The sequence below is a fragment of the Girardinichthys multiradiatus genome, chromosome 20 (assembly GCF_021462225.1).
Source record: "Girardinichthys multiradiatus isolate DD_20200921_A chromosome 20, DD_fGirMul_XY1, whole genome shotgun sequence".
NCBI lineage: Eukaryota > Metazoa > Chordata > Actinopteri > Cyprinodontiformes > Goodeidae > Girardinichthys > Girardinichthys multiradiatus.
Window position 1 is genome coordinate 28897447 of NC_061812.1, and position 19662 is coordinate 28917108.

Sequence of the window (19662 nt, forward strand, 5' to 3'; positions counted from 1 at the left end):
CACACAAGTAAAAATTGTCTTATCAAATGGCTAATTTAAGGCTAGTCATACTAAGACATTTCTAGGATTTGCGTACTTTCTCTTTAGCCCTATTCTATGTTAACAGTTTCCATGTAAAGTGTATTTTGGCTTCTTTGGTAGACCAGTGAAATCTGCTTCTTCGACAGCCCAAAGTAGATAATCTGATATAGATAGATAACTTCTGCAGATAGTTTTAGCAAGTTCATAATGTACAGATCTAAGTAGGTTGTACACCTCATGCTGTAGCTTGTGGGCTGTTCTGTGATGTTTACTCTCTTTACATATTTACCAACATAATAAATCTATAATCTGTAAACCCAAAGATTGTTATCTTTTTATGTAAATATGTCAACTTGACAGTTCCAAATTTAAAGGTTAAAACATGCAACAAATCAATTCTGTTTCTGAAATAACTACACAAAGAGAAGGTATAACCCAGGAATGACATCTAGTGTTAGAAACTGAAATCAACAAAATGAATTGGTCTGTACTAACATCCACCATAGGCTATTATCTATAAGGACAGAAGTGCAACAATCCAATAAATCAGGTAGAGATGCACTAACCAGACTTTTTATTGTCTAATACAGATTTATGATTTTAACTGATACAATTTTATTTTCTCCTAAATAACAAAACACATAAAACCTGTGAGTAGTTAATGATCAGATTAGTATAAAAAGAAGATAGCAATTTTTGATTTTTTAATGGAAATTAGTAAAATATTTTATTGCTACTTGATTGTATTTTTACTTTTATCTTTTAATGCAACTATTTCCCATATAAATTGTTGTAGTAATTATAGTGTAGGGTACATGTTTGTATATAGTAAAACTACATAAAAGGGCATTCAGGACAGGACAGGACAGGACAGGACAGGACAGGACAGATCCAAACTACAACAATTAGGTCTGCAAAGAGGATCATCAGTGCTGACCTTCACTCCAAAAACAATCACTCCAGTGTACAAGTCTAGGGACAGGAAAAGGACAGCTGTCATTTCTGCAGACCCCTCACATCCTGGACAGAAACTGTCTTACCACTTGTATTTGCGAAAAACTGCCACCAAAGAGACAGTTTCTTTCCCATTCTGTCTCTATGATGAAAACTCTGTCTTCCTTTTTTGTAAAAAAAAAATACTGTTTATATACATTTTTACTAAAAAATTGCCTTCTTGGGAGCAAAGTTGAACCAATGCCATATTTCTTGCTTGTGTGAACAAACTTGGCAAATAAAGCTGGTTCTCATTAGTGATGTTTAATACTCCACTTGAAGACAAAACAACATTGTGAATTTACTACACAAAAAAGAAACGCACTTACTTTGTACATGTGTGTAGTAAAATATAAAACAGCTGAAAGAAAGGCAAGGTGCTGCTTAGTTAAATGTTTTTAGTTACCGTTGCACAAATAACCTGCTGTAATTTCTGGTGCGTCACATGCTCCGCTTTAGTGAGTCACTTTCTCGACGTCATTTCTGGGAAACTAAAATGGCAGCAACAGCCATAAGTTTCTATTTTCCTCTCTTCTCGCTCACTGATTGACGTGAAGACGCACCAATTAAATATACCGTTCTCTGAACGATTCGACCAATCAGCTCTTAGCCCTGAGCTGGCGAGGAAACTGTGACACGTGAAGACATTTCGGCTTTTGGACTGCGCTCAAATTCTGTTGCGTGAGAGCCAAAATGGCGCCTGAATTAATCGCTTAAGAACACCTTGGGAGGGAAAATTGCTGTCCAATTAGAGGTAAGACGAGGAGACGATAAAGAGGAAATAACATTTACACGCCTTCTTCGTCTTGATAGTTGTTTTAGTAACATAAAACAGCAGCACTGGCATTTTACGAAGCCTAAAACGACAGTTATCTATGTATCTATGGTAGCTTAGCTGTTACTAACTTGGATTATCCTGCGTGGACTGTGACAACTCAGCATAAGGTGAGTAAACATATTATTACTGCTGTGTTCAGCCCTGTTAATGGTGTTGACATTTCCTCCGAAGTCCTGCTTCTCTGCAAATAAAGTATTAGTGATTTTGTAGCATGTAGTCATAGTCATTTGTTATTATAAACATTCAGTCAAAAACTTATCAGATTTATCAGTACTTCGGACTTAGATCCGTCGCGTATGATTTGTAACATAGTCATAGCTTACAGCTATAGGTTTGTTGTTTCCCGCTGGGTTTTATTGTCTAAGATGTTTCTTTGCACGTTGGCGTGTTCCCAGTAAATCTCAGGATGGCTCAGTGGGACAGACTGAGGCAGCTCTCTCCTGCTTACTGGCACAGGCTACATGAGCTCTACGACAGGGATGGGTTGCCTATGGATGTTCGCCACTACCTGTCGGTTTGGATTGAGAAGCAGGAGTGGTAAGACCCTGACTAATTCCCATGATGTTATTTGGTTATTACTGCACTGTAGCTTGGACACAACTTACCCTATTTGTATCTTGCTGATTTCCCCTCAAGGCAACGAGCAGCAAGGGACTATGGTCTTGCCATGGTGTTGTACCAGGTCCTGCTGGAGAATCTGGATATCCAACACAGCCGCTTTGTTCAGGAGGAGTCATTCTTACAGCAGCACAACATCAGACGCCATAAACAGACCTTCCAGGTGTGCATAACATAAACACAACACAGGGATGTATTCTTTCCTTCTGTTTTATCTCTGTGTCTTTTTTTTTTATATATTTGCATTATGTTTGAGCAAGAGATTCAGAGTTTCCTTTGTTGTTGCTTTAGGTATATTAGGTTGTAAAGATAAGCAAAAGCATGCTATGCATTGTAAAAGGATTACAGCCCACATGTTTTTGTAACATTTCCTCATTTTTTCTGATCGTCATCTGACCCATGTGTTTGATAGAGGTATCAGGATGAGCCATGTGCTTTGGCAAGCACAATCCTGTGGTTTTTGGAAAAAGAGAAGGAAATCCTGGACCGTGCTGACCTGGATGAACAGGTTAGGACAATTCTTCTTTTACCAATGTGCTGTGCATGCAATGTAAAGGAGACACAACACACCCTGCTGCAAAACATAATAGCAACAGCATTTATTGTTTGTGTTTCGTTTGTTGTTTGTATGTGCGACTCATCTGTCAGCCATCTGCATGTTACTGTTTCTCAATAATATCGTAATTCACTTTAAAAGGGAGTTGCACAATACATTAAATTGCGATAGTGATCTCAAAACCAATATGCACAAATTTGCAAACTGCATTTAAGGACTGCTTGGATGTCTGCTATGTATTCTGCACTTGCTGAGGTGACTTTGATTTGTCGATGGCTTATTAATTGCTACTTTAATACACTAATTTCTCACTGAATCAGATTGGAGAAATACATTGTTAGATTTTCCCAGCCTATTATCCCCCCCCATCCTTTGTTTCAGGTGCAGCTTTTGCACGTTGGCCAGGAAGCCATGGAGACGACCTGTCACCAGGAGCTTGAACGTAAAATGGCCGGACTGAGGAATGATGTGCAGGTGCAGATAGCGTTATCTTGTGTAATTTAAGATTTGCGCTGTATAGTTAAAATATATCATGCTCATTATTCTTTTCTCTTTTTCTGTCTCTTGCTGAACGTTTTGGCACATAGTGTTTGGAACATGCAATTGTTTGCCTGGAGGAACAGCAAGATGAGTTTGATTTTAAATATCAAACCCACAAGATGGAAGGTCAGGACATTAAATACTTCTACTTCAGTGTTCATTCTCTGATACTGAGTGGTACAATGGTCTGAATCACAGCTTTATGCTCTTTTGTTTTACATGGAAACTTTCAACCCACAATGGAAACTATTATGCAGCTGTGGCAGACGAGGCACAGAAGAATGAACGGATAAAAATGTTTCAGTTACTAATCAACAGACTGAATGAATGTAGGAAGGTATAAAGCTATTATTATTACTGTTAACTCATCAGCCAACAACATGTGCTTTTGATGCACTTTTCTTGAGTTTATTAAAAATCTGAATATAGGTTAGGAACAAATGTTTTGATGCATATGTGGGGATAATGTCATAATTCTCTGCAGCACATTTTGTTTTCTCAGTTGTGTGTTATAGTCGGCAGAAAAAAATTGGAATGGGCAGAACAGACCTCAAAGAAAACTGCATTTTGATATTGACCATAAAAATCCAGATCGGTACATCTCTCCCTTTACCTGCATACTGCGTTCAGTTGTTTTTTTTAATTTGTCTTTTATATTTAACTTTCAGAGCACTCTGGGAGACTTAACCAAGCTTCTGGACCGGGCTGAACATTTGATCAGCCTGTTGGTGGGGAAGGAGCTGGTGGACTGGCAGAGGAGGCAGCAGAAATCCTGTATTGGTGCTCCAGACAATGTTTGCCTGGATCAGCTGGAAAAGTGGTATGCTTCTCCCCACCTGCTCCAGATCACATCTGTTATTCCACTGAGCCAGGATATATAACTATCCCAGAGCTGAAATTGAACACACCCATCAATTAGTTCAATAACTCAATTATTTTCTTTTCACAGCTTTTAAGTCTTGTTTCTTATTGTTTTCTAGGTTTACCTGTGTGGCAGTGTGTCTGTTCCAGGTGCAGGAGTTTTTCAATAAGCTTGAGGAGCTAGTAGGAAAAATGTCCTATGAAAATGACCCTGTTAAGGCCCAGAAACCTGCATTACAGAAGAGAGCAGATGCTCTTCTTAAAGACTTACTCAAGAGGTATATTATTATAAAGCAGAGTTTGTGTTCTAGTGATGTTTGAGGTGTTTTTTGTGAAAATGCAGTGATATTCTGTGTTTTTGATGCTTGAAGTTCATTTGTGGTTGAGACTCAGCCATCCATGCCTCAGGGAAAAGGTCCTCTGGTTCTGCGTACAAATGTCCAGTTCTCTGTTAAGACAAGGTCAGTGTTGCAGTGTTTGAAGCATTTTGAATATTGATACTTAGTAATAAGACATTTGCAAAATAGGTCCTTTTCCATAGTTACAGGATTATCCCCATTTATACTTTGAAACATGTGTCTCTAACCTTTACCTGATTTATAATAAACTAAAAAAAAACCTGCTTCAAAATACATGCTTTTGCTTGATGCATTTATAGACCAAAAGGTATGATTACTGATCAGAGCCGCAAATCATCCTGGCCTGTTGATTGGTGCGTCTCTGCATCTCCGCAGACACATAAAACATGCAGATTTGCAGTTAAATTAAAACCATTTTCATTGTATTGTATCTTATCACATAACAATTACATCAGTTCTGATATAATTTGTGGACAATGTTGTATTTATTCACCAGTTACTGATTTAATGTTTTGTTTTTAAAAATATTGATTGGATCTATCACCTTTTTGCTCTGCACTGTTAGCTTCAATTTGCCCTGTTCTTTGTTTTGACACTTCGAATCCTAGGCTTCTGGTTAAGTTTCCTGAACTGAACCACTCCATGAAAGTGAACGTATCCATGTCCAGGTAAAGTTTCTAGTTTACAGTTCTGTTTAATGTTAGTACTCACCGAACGGATTCCCTTCATGTGATGGTGAATAACATGTTATCTCCTTTCTCTGGTTGCTGCCCTCCTCGTCTCATCCTTAAAATTAGGGAGGCTCCTCAGATCAAAGGGTGAGTTTTTTTACGCCCCAGCCTTAATGTTACAAAAGCGCTGGGCAGATTTTGTTTTTGTTTCAACTAAAACTAAGTCTGTTTGTAGATATCGGCGCTTTAATGTCCTGGGAACTGCAAGTAAAGATCTGAACATGGCTGAGAGCCACAGCGGAGGCATGGTTGCAGATTTCAGACATCTGGTGAGTAATACAGGTTTGTGGAGACATACATCTCATACAGGACACTTGGTAAATGCTTACCAGTAATTATTTTAAAGCATTTACATAATTTCAAAACCAAAATAATTCCAAGGTTAAATTATATCGCGTGTAACAGTAGACGTTATCGAATTAAGTATAAATCTGTCACTTGCAACTAACCCAAAGTCAAACATTTACAGCTTTAATCTGAGGTGTGCTGTTTGTCTTTAGAGTCTGAGGGAGCAGAAATCTGGAGGAAGTGGAAAAGGAATCAGCGATGTGAGCTAAATGAAGCATTTCTGTTTATGGTTTAACTCAATACATCCTCAATTATTTTTTTCATCATGGATCTGATCTGATGGTGTGTGTTTGGACATTGACAGATTTCTCTGAGTGTTACAGAGGAGCTGCACATCATCTGCTTCAACACTGTGTTTGAGCTGAAGGGCTTTTCAGTAGAGCTCCAGGTGAAGTTTCTGCTGCTTCTTTTGATTTATGCCCCTTAGCATTTAACAGCATAGACATTATTTATCTGACCTGCATTAAACTGTCATACCCTCCCTCCTGTAGGCCTCCTCCCTTCCTGTGGTCATTATCTCAAACTCCAGCCAGCAGCAAAGTGCCTGGGCATCTATCCTCTGGTTCAACATGCTTAGCCTGGATCCAAAGGTGAAAAATTGCTCTCCTTACCTCACACCACTAAGCGTATTGCAGTTCAGTTGTAGTGTTTGACATTACCAAGACATCTGTAAGACGTTTAAAGTGTGACAATGTTAACATTTTCATCTTTGCCCAGGATGTTATGTTTTTCGCCAACGTTCCTGCAGCTCCTTGGCCACAGTTTGGAGAGATGTTGAGCTGGCAGTTTCTCTCTGCCACAAAACGTGGTCTGGATGATGATCAGCGCAACATGATTGCAAACAAACTATTCGGTAAATTCTTAAAAAGTTAATTAATTCTGAGAAAAATGTGTCAGAATGCACAGTGCATTGTAGTGTGTTGTGTTTAGAGCTGCATACGTGTGCTTTGTTTAAATATTCAGTCGAAAAATACATACTTTTTTTCTCACTTTCAGACATTAAACCTCACTGTTTAACATCAGTTAGCATTACCGGAAGTATTTCTAAATGCCACAATAACAATAGATTTTTTTTTTAAAGATAATTTCTTAACTTTTATCAAATTCAAAGGTTTTTACTTAATATTTGGTGGAATTGCCTTGTAAACTCTATGACCTGGGTCAAATGTTTTGGTTATCCTTCCACAAACGTCTGACAATAGTTTGCTGGAGTTTGCCCAATTCTCCCAGTCCTCTAGAACTGGTGTAACTGAGTCAAGTTTGTAGGTCGCTTTGATCACACACCTTTCAGGTTTCTCTGGGACGTAGAAAAAGGCTTTGTGATGGCCAAAACTTTGACTTTGCCTGTCTTTCTGATTTTGTGGTATGCTAAGGGTCCATTTGGAAGAACCAGGACAGGAAAAGTTTATTCAGATTTAATGTCAGACAGGAAGAAAAATACTTCCCCCAACATTTTGATTTGGACCAGTCATTGGTTTTTATTTATGCATCTAGTTATGAGAGTAAGAGTTATTGTGGATATTGCGTTTGTCTTTAACTATGAGGAAATAATGACCTGATATTTTGGTATATTTCCTTTATTTTCATAATTATTGTGGCTTTTTTTCATTCAGAGCAGAAATGACTTGTATTTATAGACATCATTGTAGAGAAAAGTGAAGTATGATTCCTGATTGCTTTATTAGTTTTATATCAGCTATTACCATTAGGGTCAAAATAAAGTGTCTTGTTTTCATTGTATGGTTTTACATATCAGGAAATAATAAAACACCCTCTAGTTCTCAGGCTTAACATTTAAATATGAAAAGCACATTCCATTTAACGTTTTTTCTGAGACCCGAGGATGTCCTAACATGTACACCGTACACACATATAACACAGTGTTGGTCTTATTATACTTCACTTGTACCAGAACTCCCAGATGTGGGGATCCCATCTATTTCACCACAAAGTCATGAAACCACAAAAAGAGCTACATCTAAACCTATGAAGGCCTGGGGGAGATCATGTAATATTATTTAGGTTGGTCAAACAAGGTCTCCAAAGACTGCCTCCATAAGTAATAGGGGTATAGCAACTTTTCTCCTCTAAGTAAAGTCTGTCTCACAAACATTATCCAGTTGCATGACTTGAGATAATGAAATAAGCATTGCAGAAGATCGCACCACTTTTAAACTGATTCTGTGGCAGCATTTTGGGTTCTAGGTGGAAAGAAACATTTTTAAGCACTGTAATAACGTGATTCCCGCCTATCGGCTGGCTCATGATGCAGAAATTGAACTCTTAAACTTCCTCTGCAGTTTGTTTTGGCCCTTGTTGAGTAAATCAGTTTAATGTACAATACATCATTGCACATCTAAATCTATAATTTTGTCGTTTAAAAACCTTAAAAGGACTAAAGGGCGTGCTTCAGTTTTTCCTAATGACTGCTGTAAGAAGATTGTAAAGCCTGTCTACACTATTTCTAGACATTTCCACGGGAATTCATATTAATCAGGATTGCACAGCGTAATTCAGTGTTTTTACCTTCAGACATGTTTTATAGCAGGTAGTGGCACTGAATGGACTTGCATAATGCAGCTGTTTGTTTCTGTGCTCTGCCAGGGAAGCAGCAGAACTATGACAACTGTAAAGTGACGTGGTCAAAATTTACAAAGGTGAGAATGCGAAGCAGGTAAATTGTTTATAAAGTAGCGCAAGGGAAATTCAACCTCTCCATTTAATGCAACATTTGCATATGTGCACCTCGGCTTTTATTTGTCTTACAGTTTTTTTCCATCAGCATTGGCTTTGGTGTTAAGGACTTCTAACATTTTACACAACTTTTTGTTATTTTATTATTATTATATTGATAATATCATTTAATATTGCTATGACTGGTTGTTGCTGAGCTGCTTGCATGGACAAAGATTCTTTATGAATGCATTTTCTTGGTAAGTTGAGTTTTTAGATTTGTGTGTATTCCAGGAAAATGGTCAAGACACTTTCTGGTTGTGGTTTGATGGCATCTTAGTGATGGTGAAATCCTACCTGGAGAACATCTGGAGGGAAGGGTGAGTGCTCAGAACTTTGTCCTGCCTAGATTTCATACCCTGCAGGAATGTGGACCCTTACTTGTAGCCCAGCCATCTTAGTCAAAACAACATATCATTCCTTTATATTATGGCGATTACACCATGCATTTATGAATCATTATAGGTATGTTTGTTTAAATAAAATTTGTTAAAACATTTAGAAATGTCTACATACTGAAATAACTAACATGTTAAAGTATTCCACTTACATGTATGGGGGATTTTATGGGACAGATCAACACAAACTAGCACATGATGACACATGGAAGGATACATAGTTTACAAATTATTTTACAAATAAAAATCAGAAAGTATGGCATACATTTGTATAAAGCCGCCCATTTGCAGTTTACCACAAGCCATGTAGGGGCCTACCTGCACATCACTATGGCCCTGACCATACGGAGACAAAAACGGTTTAGAAAAGTGTGCGCACACACGAGTGCATGCAACACCATTGAAAGCACTGTAGTATCTATGCCGGGGCCATTGGTGGCGCTGTGACACTGCTACAGAAATCCGGCGAAAACACCAGTTATGGAGAGAGGTGGAGCTATGATGTCATTGTTTCAAATAAGACGCGTTTCACATGTAAACACGCAACTGGAGTTTTAAAATATTTCCACTCTTTGACCTGGTTTCAAAAATTATCGTTTTTGGTCTCCCAAACGCTGGGTCCATGTGGATGCAACCCTAAATGGCAACATACCCTTGCTGATACAACTTAGCTTGTCTCCGTGTGGACAGGGCCTAAGTGAGGTGGAAAACTATCAGTCCACATCATCCTGAACACACCATCCCCACAGTGAAACATGATAGTGGCAGCATCATGCTGTGTGGATGTGCTTCTTCTGCAGGACGGTCGAATATATTGCATGTGACATGTTTTTAGATGTTTATTAGTACAATTGAACCCTACAATGTGTTGGTCTATCAAACTGAATCCAAATAAGAAACACAACACTTCAAACTGTATGAATACCTTTACAAGGTACTAAATGAGACTCGTAGACATGTAGGAGGAGCAGGATCCAAATTGGTTTTATAATGTTAGGGTAAAACCATTTTTCTTCCTTTCTGAAATGCAGTCTCATCATGGGTTTTGTGAGCAAAGGTAAAGAAAAGTTCCTGCTGAGGAAGAAGAAGAGGGGCACGTTCTTGTTGCGCTTCAGTGAAAGTGTGGTCGGAGGAATCACCTTTTCCTGGGTGGAAATAGACTCAAACGGTTTGATATTTTTACTTCACAATAACTTCAAAACCAATTAAAACTGTTTCTTACTGGACAGAAATTCTGCCCATCTATTTTATTACTCATTTACCTCTGCCACTGATTTAAGGTGAGCCTGATATAAAAACGGTCCAGCCCTTCACCAAAGTTGACCTCTGCCAGATCCCGTTCCATGAAATCATCAGGAATTTCCAGATCTTAGAAGCCGAAAACATCCCGGAAAATCCTCTACTTTTCCTGTATCCAGACACCCCAAAAGACGAGGCTTTTGGAAAGTGGTACACTGAGAAAAGTGGAGGTATGAATTTCACATGCCACTGGAGAAATGCATTTTACAAGATGTTATTGTTGATTTTATTTAAAAAGAAACATTGCAGAGCACATAAAATAACATCTGTTAATTTTACTTTTGCAGACGACAATCCTTACATGAAGTACATCAAAACCATGCTGGTGTTTGTGTCTAAAGAGTAAGTGTTTTTCTTCTCTTGAATGACGCTGATTTACATTGTCTTGTCTGTCTGTAAAAAAACAAAACAAAACTAGGCTTTTATAATAGAAAGAAATATAAATACATGGTATATCCACTCCCAATTTTTATTATATGAGCTACTGGTTGTAATGACTGTTTGTCATTGGTCATGTAGGAACACACTGGAGGCTAGGTCTCCCATGTCCTGTGACATGACACAGGGTGAAGGTCTGGAGCCAATGAATGGCCCGTGTGGAGAGGCAGCTGGTGAGTCCTGGCTCTCCTTGCTGTCCAATCCAGCTAAAATCCCTTCAAACCAATCATTCCCCATCATCAGAGAGCTCTGCCACTGTTTTTAGTACATTCTTACGGGGTTTAAGATTAATGGGGAGCGCACGCCATGTTTGGTGTTGTCTATGACAGCGTTAAACGTCTGAGCATTTCTCTCATGGGGACGGTTGGGTGCTTCTTCTGCATGCACATTCCTGTTGTCCTCTGCTCTCAGAAGATTTCTCTGTGTCTGAAGTGTCTGGGTTATCTAAGATGGTTACTAACATGTTCATTCAGTGTGGCTGCATTTAGGTTTTTCAATACCAACATTTTTCGACAGTGTTCTTAACAGAATTGCGCCATATATACTTGTTTCTCTTCAGCTTAGTGTCGATCTTTGTAGGATCAGTGTTTATGATCAGATATGACATCATGCCTGAAAGCAAGTGTGAGTTCATATACAGCTTCATAACACACACACAAGTATTACAAATGTTTATCTTCGGTCCTTTTGATAATTATGGCTTACAACTAATAAAAGCAAATTATCGTTACATTGGACTAAAAAACTACAACTGTTGCATTCCTTGCGTTAAGCCTTTGCTGAAGCAGACATAATATCTCAGAAGTGTCTTACCTGGGCTGAGTAGAAAAAGAACTGGACTGTTGCTCAGTGGTCCAAAGTCCTCTTTTCAGATGAACGTAACGTTTGCATTTTAATCAGAAATCAAGGTCCTGGAGTCAAAAGGGAGAGTGGAGAGTCACAGAATCAAAGTTGCTTGAAGTGTGAAGTCTCCACAGTCAGTGATGGTTTGGGATGCCATGTCACCGCAGCCATCTACCAGGAAATTTTAGAGACCTTCTGCTTTATGGAGATGCTGATTTCATTTTCCAACAGGATTTACTACCGGCTAACTCTACCAAAGGTACCAGTACCTGCTTTAATCACTTTGAATGATTCACCAGCAAACTGGCCTGACCTGAACCAATTAACAAAATCCATGGAGTCTTGTCTAGAGGAAGATGAGAGACAGCAGATCAAACAATAGGCCAGTATTAAAGCAGCCGTAACAACCCAGCAGTGCCACAGCTGGTCACCTCCATGCCACGCTGCATTGATGCAGTAATTCATGCAAAAGGAGGCCTGTCAAGGTAGTGAGTCTATATACAGTGCCGTACATTGACATACTCTCCAGAAGGCAGATGTTTCTGTTCCAGAATCTTTTTTATTACTTCAGAGAAACTGAATTTTAGTTTTTTATTAGCTAGAAGTCATAATTATCAAAGGTTAATGGTAACAAATGCTTGAAAAAAGCCTCCTGTGTGTAATGAAGCAAATTACTGTCGACGTTTCACTTTTTCAATTGATTTACTGAAATATATAAGTTTTCTATGATTTTTCTTACTTGCTGAGATGCCTTTGTACTTCCCTAAATCTTTTATTTGTTTTGAGTTTTATTAATATATTTATTTAACCCTTGTTGCTGTATTACCTAAACTCCTTCTCCTCTGTGCTTTCATACAGAATCAGTCTTTGCTTTTCTTTTTGTGCGCATGACCACATCCCATTTTTATTACTCTCATTTCCTCTTTAAATGTAGCGTCATGAAGAACACATACAGCCACAGCAATTTAAAAAAAAACGACAACTTTCTCTTTTCGGGTTTTCTTCCTACCTAGAACAAGAGGATGAGTCTCATCTTCTGCAGTCACAACTGGATTCCTTTCAAGATCCCATGCTGAGCAGCTCTCTTGGACCCTATGATGAAGACTTCCTGTTGTACTTTGAAAATCCCAGCATAACTAACTCTGACTTTATGCAGCCTGACTCAAGCACAAATGATTTTGTCCTTTCAGGTTTTAACCTCCTGTCTGCATAAGCCTGTGGAAGCATTTTCCAGTAGATTTGTGTATACCTTCCACAGCACTGTACAAATATCCATCGGCTAACTCTTAGCAGCTTACATCACTATATCCATGTCTGCAAATGTGATGCAGCAAACAAACTAAATATAGCTTGTTGATTATTGTCCTATCATGTGAACATTCAGCAGCTGATCTTCACCTGTTAATATTTTATATAAAATAAACAAAACTGCAATGATGAAGGAGCGAGTTTTAATGCACTGCCAACCTGGACGTTAAGCACCCCGTTACTTAAAGATCAGACACAGAAAAAGGATTTAAAGAAAACTGACCATGATGGGAAGTACTGTTTAAGGCACTTTACACCATCATGCCAATGCTGAATTTAAATTATTGTCGTCTTGATGGGTTCAAACTATTTTTTTTTTTGCCATTTTAATATTTCCACCTGGAATCACAACGACCCTGTGAAACATTTTCTCCTGTGATTATGTAATCTACATTCTATATTAATGCACTCAATTTAATTAAAATGTTTTTTGTTTTTTTTTATCTCGAATTAAGATATAATTTCTGTGAAACTGTGGTAAAAATGTACCCTTTTCTCTTGTTCTCCATTATTGTATTACTTTATTTTAAGGACTGCATTTTTTACATATCTTTTTCTGTTCTTGCACTTTCACATAGGTTGTTATTTTGGGTAAAATGTCTCCAAATTTTACTTTAGTTCTTTATTTAACTTTATCCTGTGGATTCTTGGGTTTAATGTAAGTCGTTTCTAATCTGTATTTTTCAGGTTTAAATCCTATTGTTTTATCCCCTTGTTAGTTAATAGTTCTCTTGGAAAATTTTGGTTCATGCAATAAATCCTATTCATAGGAAACTGTTTTATTTGCCTCACTTGAATGCTGATCGGATCTGTCTTTGTCCCACTTTGAAGGCTTCTTGTCAGAGTTAGACACACTGATAATCTCAGAGAAGGTATGCAATGAAGACACAAGCGAGTCAAAGTCATCTGTGGCTGGCCAGGGAGAGACAGTCCATTCTCTCAGAGGAGCTGCCCTGTGTCACAGCCTTTTATTAAAGAAAGGAAAAAAACACTCATGTTACAGCATCATGGATGTGGCCACACACAGTTTCACAAACACAAGTCCTACTGAAGAAAACTGGTTCTGTCCAGATACTGATAACAGCACACACGTCCACATCTGGCTCTTAAGGACACGGAGATTGGCTGGGGTGCGAACAGTACTCTTCTCAGAGCTCCCGCGCATACAAGTTCCTGCTCAGTCTGCAAACCACCCAAATGCAACTCAAAGACAAGATGACAATTCTGTTAATAGTTCATAAAAATACTTCAAAGATAAATGTGAAAAGTATTCAAACCATTTCTATCAAAGTTCACCAAACTAAATAAATGAAAATGTCTTTTATAGGTAAATCATAAAGATAAAGAACCTTTTAAAACTAAGCAATGATAATTTATGTACAAATCTTCCAACACTTCTGTAGAAATTACTGACTGAACGGATGCAGAGGTCGTTTTATGTTTACATCTCATACACACAGTGTACTTGGTATAATGAAAAGTATACACCTTGGTGGCTTTAAATGCCTTCACACTGGAACAGGGCATATTATTCTGCTAATGTTTTGGGTTATAGATGTGGATAGATGTGTTCGTACACCTGGTAAAGATGCTCAAAATGGCTTAAATTCACCATTAATTTCTCATACCGAATAATTTACAATATTTGTTACTTCAGGATTTCAGCCTAGGGGCTGTGATGGCTGTGAATGAAGGTTGATTTTATGTGGTGGAACGTTTCTGTGTTAATTTGTTCAAACATTTTGGATCGTTACCCTGTTAAAAGACCTAAAAACAACCCATTTTCAGTTTTCTAGTAGTCCTGTTGGTTTTTATTAAAAATCTACTTGTATTTGAAAGAGTTTGTAATCTCACGCACTCTAACAAGATCCCCAATGCATTTGAAATATGAACAGTTCCCAAGCATTATAGATCCTCCACAACCTAACACCTGGTCTTTGACGGTTTTCTTTAGCCCACTAGCTGCAAGTGTCTAACAGAAATGGGCCTTTATGTTGCATCTTATTTATACCCCAGGGAAGCGAAGTCACTGATTCCTAATTAAAACGTTCTTTGAAACTTATGGTTAGCTTCAGAAAATAGGAACAAATTTAGGAATGCAGTGGTGAGGTTTGTCCTGTAACCGGTGGGTTACCGGTGTTACACCATATTCTGTGACCACCATATGTTGTGACGATAGGAGGCGCTGTTGCGTTTTTACACTGTATCTTGGCCTCAAAGAAGAGTATTCTACGCCAATTGCGTAGAATACGCAAAACAAATCCGAGCAAGCCCTGTTTTTCTTTTTTTTTTTTTTAAAGGTGACTTGCGTAGAAAATTCTAAACTCAACTCACACGATAAGAGAGCAACAGGACCAGTGCACATGCGCATTAATATTATTATTGTTATTAAAACGTATTAGAGTAGTTGTTTTGTGTTGACACGTTTGCTTGCACGGACATAATAGGTAACATTAAATACAGACGGTCAGATAACATGACAGCTAATATCACAACTTGCAACCGTAGCTACTGTAACTTATTGTAAAAGACTATATAATTGAACCAAACAGTTTGTAGTGGCTCTTTACTTACTATAATTAATAAAAAGTAACATTCGCCAGAAACACCCTGATTATTATTGAAATATACACGGTCACAGAATATGATAGCTGTTACCATATATGTGACCGTGCATATTTCAATAATAATCAGGATGTTTGTGGTCAACAGTTACTTTTTATTTATTTTAGAAGTAGAGTCATCAGAAACAGTTTGGTTCAATTACTTAGTCTTTTACTATAATTTACAGTAGCTACGGTTGCAAGTTGTGATATTAGCTGTCATGTTATCTGACCGTCTGTATTTAATGTTACCCATTATGTCAGCGTAAACAAACGCAAACAAACGTGTCAACATAAAACAACTACTCTAATACGTTTTAATAACAATAATAATATTAATGCGCATGTGCACTGGTCCTGTTGCTCTCTTATCGTGTGAGAGTTGAGTTTAGAATTTTCTACTCAAGTCACCTTTTCAAAAAAAACAAGAAAAAAAAACAGGGCTTGCTCGGATTTTTCTTTGCGTTTGTTTGCCCCACTCTCTTCCGCCAAGCTTACGCAAATGGCCAAGATGCAGTGTAAAAACGCAACAGCGCCTCCTATGGTCACAACATACAGTGGGAACACCTGTTCAGTGGGATCACCTGTTCAGCCTCACTTTTGTGGTAAGCTACAGTCAGTGTAAAGTGCTTTGTGGTCTCTGGGGACTTGACAAAGTGCTATACAACTGCAGACTATTTTCCATCTTGTACTTGGTAACTTCGTGTACTTGCTAATCTAACATATAGCTAAATGATTGCTTATGTTCACTCTGTTATTTGCACATCTTGTCTCATGGTTTAAAGTGGAAGTTTACTTGTGCTTCCCTAAAGCTTTCCTGTTTTTTCACGTGTAGCTGTAATCTAGTTTATTGCACACAAAGGTTCCTGAAAACTAAAGGTCAAGGTTGAAACTGGTGCTACAGCTGATGGCTGTTTTATCATATCTCAATAATTATGTAATATAACTGAAAAAGAGCCAAATCATTTGCAGATCCTCACATTTCTAGACGTGAACCTCTTTGATTTTTTCACAATGGTCACCAGAGTCAGTGGCTTTTTTAAATGCCATTCTCTTGTATGTGTGTGTTTGTTGATTGTACCCTTGCATGTCAACCACTTTTTTGGACTCTAGTGTGTCACTGCAATCTAATCCATGACACCATTACACATAGGGGTAACACAAATCAACTAAGGATTGATACTTGTTTAAATTTGGGGGCATTTTATGTTGAAAGCAAATTAAAATGAATGATCTGCCAATAAAAGTGGACATCATGCATCACTGGCTAGATCTGAACTGAAAACTATTATTGCGCCTTTATTGTTGAGAATACTAAAATATCAGCCAATGCTTCTGCAGTAAAACCAAATAATTTTTGCTATTAGACTGCAATTTTGTTTTCTTTGTTTTTTTTTGTTACCCACCACAAACCTGTTACCTTATTCTAAGTCTAACATGTAGCTTCTACTATATAAAATTATGTTTTGTGTTTGAACAGTTTTAAAGCATGTAGTTTTGGCTTAAAATAAAACAATTTAGAATTAGCTAAAATAACTAATGTTAAAACGACTTAATTCAAGCTGGTTAAGATTGCAATTCCTGCTTACAACTCCAGAGCAGTAGGTGGCAGTAATGTTCAAATTTCCAAGTAGTAGCAGTTGCCACTTGAGCTTTAATGACTACCTAGTCAGAGTCCAAAAATATAGTCTTAATCAGAATCAGCTTCATTGCCAAGTTCATACAAACAAGGAATTTGACTCCGGTACACTTTGCTCTCTGGGTTTCTCTTTTTTTTTTTTTATTGTTTTTTTATGCATTATAAGATATATTTATGCCTATATCTTTATGTCCTTAAATACATATATACAAATATACAAAGGTGCATTTGCAACTTCAGTATGAGGTTGTTTGGTACTCTATTAAATGTTCATCACAGAAACAGCCTGGGGGAAGAAAATGTCTCTGTGACGGCTGGTTTTAGTGAATAGTGCTGTAGCGACGGCCTGAAGGTAAAACAGTTTATGAGCAGGGTGTGTGGGGTCTGCAGAGATTTTAGCAGCTCTTTTTCTGACCCTAGACCTGTATAAGTCCTGGATGGATGGAGGGTCAGCCCTGATTATTTTCTCTGCAGACCTGATTATTCTTTGCAGTCTGGACCTGTCCGGTTTTGTGGATGAGCCAAACCACACTGAGATGGATGAAGACAGGACAGACTGAATGATGGCAGTGTGCTGGGCCTTCTTCCGAACAGTGTCTATGTGTGAGGACCATCTCTGGCCCTCAGAGATGGTGGTTTCTAGGAACCTGAAGTGGTCCACAGCTGACACGGTGTTGTTGAGGATGGTGAGGGGGGTGTATTGGGGTGGTGTTCTTCAAAAGTCCACCACCATTTCCACAGTCTTGAGTGGGTTGAGTTCCTGGTAGTTCTGACAACACCAGTGTACCAGCCGATCCACCTCCTGTCTGTATGCAGACTCATCACCGTCCTGGATCAGTCCAATGACAGTGGTATCGTCTGCAAACGTCAGGAGTTTTATGGGCGAGTCCGGTGAGGTGCAGTCATTTGTGTACAGAGAGAAGAGGAGTGGGGATAGAACACATCCCTGGGGGGCACCAGTACTTATTGATCTGGGAGAAGGTGCTCCCCAGTCTCACCTGCTGCTGTCGGTCCGTCAGGAAGCTGTTGATCCACTGACAGGTGGAGGCTGGGACGTTGAGCTGGGTGAGCTTCTGGTGGAGGATGTCTGGTATGATGGTGTTGAAGGCCGAGCTGAAGTCTACAAACAGGATCCTGGCGTACGTCCCTGGACGGTCCAGGTGTTGCAGGATGAAGTGTAGACCTAAGTTAACAGCATCATCTGCCGACCTGTTTGCTCGGTAAGAAAACTGCAGGGGGTGCAGCAGGGGGCCTGTGATGTCTTTCAGGTGCTTCAACACCAGCCGCTCAAAGGATTTCATGACCACAGACGTCAGGGCTACAGGCCTGTAGTCATTTAATCCTAGGATGGTGGGTTTCTTGGGCACCGGGATGATGGTGGATCGTTTGAGGCAGGAGGGGACCTCACATTTCTCCAGTGACTTGGTGAAGATCCAGGTGAAGATCGAGGTGAGTTGATTTGGACAGGCTTTCAGGGATGATGGGGAGACGTTATCAGGTCCTCCAGCTTTCTTTGTTTAAGACATGTTTATAAGTGTCGGTTTCTATTGATTTGTTTTATTGACATGGACACATTTTCACAATGAATGTCCCTCCTGAAAGATGTACTATTGGCTTAGTGGTGGTAGAGGTCAGCGAGGTGAGCATGTAGAAGATTAAACACTGTGATTAAGTCTGTTTAAAAGACAAAAAGGCAGCAAAATATCTGATATCAGCAAGCTGAAAAAGAATCTAATTTCAACATGGGAACCTTGTTTTTAAGTTCTTTACTTGACCTGACAGATTTTTGAGTTTATTTATTCATGTCCTTGTTCATAGACATCACACATTTTTGTATTGTTAGAATACACTGCTAAACAACTTTAAAGGGGTCAGAAGAGTCAAGACAAATAGCTTTTAAAGAAAAGGGTAAAATATGGGATCATTTTATTTTTCTAGTTTTCTCTCAATACATATTGTCAATTTGCCACATATCCAACATAACCATAAGAAGTCCAAACATGTTGTCCACTTGAATGTACATGTGAAAAACAGTTAAAATAATTTTTAAAGTATTGTCATAAAACAGTAATTGCATATCTTTATTCTTATGATGTTTGTACAAAACTTCCTAATGATGTTATTATAATTCTTGCATTACTGGGTTAATGTATCCTTACAGAGGTTATCATTGGGTGTAACAGTAGTAACCTACAGATTAAAGAGTGTTTAAGTATTGCCTCTACTCTTATATGACTTAGATAACGCCTTGCTGCTGTTATCTTTTCTCAAACAAATCTGGGACAAGTACAGTCTTTGTCCTCAAGCCTCAAAGCAGCCACGAACACGGTCTGTGTTTTCAGTCTAAAGCTTCAGCAAATAGTTTGCGTGCCTCCACATGCATATTACACCCATTTTGTGTCCTCATAAAAGCCAAATCACCTGAATCCTTAACCTTAGTCATGCCTTGTCAACACATGCAACCCCGTGTTGAGACAGAGCAAAGTCACGAGTTCCTGAATGATTGAAATTAAGTGTTGTGTTTGCTGGGACTGTC

General features: G+C 38.5%; 1 protein-coding gene across 1 annotated transcript; it reads left to right on the top strand.

The window, feature by feature from the left end:
• The first annotated feature begins 1738 nt into the window (after window positions 1–1738).
• On the top strand, window positions 1739–13662 carry stat2 (signal transducer and activator of transcription 2). The gene is made up of 24 exons (XM_047347666.1): window positions 1739–1959; window positions 2248–2389; window positions 2489–2633; window positions 2883–2978; window positions 3408–3500; window positions 3614–3692; window positions 3824–3903; window positions 4235–4386; window positions 4547–4705; window positions 4799–4888; window positions 5395–5454; window positions 5584–5604; window positions 5693–5786; window positions 6018–6065; window positions 6170–6253; window positions 6357–6455; window positions 6583–6718; window positions 8470–8522; window positions 8833–8918; window positions 10028–10164; window positions 10277–10465; window positions 10583–10637; window positions 10815–10906; window positions 12590–13662. The coding sequence occupies exons 2-24, from the start codon at window positions 2259–2261 to the stop codon at window positions 12787–12789; spliced, it is 2379 nt and encodes a 792-aa protein (XP_047203622.1). The 5' UTR covers window positions 1739–1959; window positions 2248–2258; the 3' UTR covers window positions 12790–13662.
• The last annotated feature ends 6000 nt before the right edge of the window (window positions 13663–19662 follow it).

Bases quoted from the DNA above. Each gene is read 5' to 3' on its own strand.
- stat2 (XM_047347666.1), top strand. From the start codon at position 2,259: ATGGCTCAGTGGGACAGACTGAGGCAGCTCTCTCCTGCTTACTGGCAC. The intron at 10,165-10,276 runs GTTTGATATTTT...CACTGATTTAAG, and splicing joins GGTGGAAATAGACTCAAACG to GTGAGCCTGATATAAAAACG. The intron at 10,907-12,589 runs GTGAGTCCTGGC...CTTCCTACCTAG, and splicing joins CCCGTGTGGAGAGGCAGCTG to AACAAGAGGATGAGTCTCAT.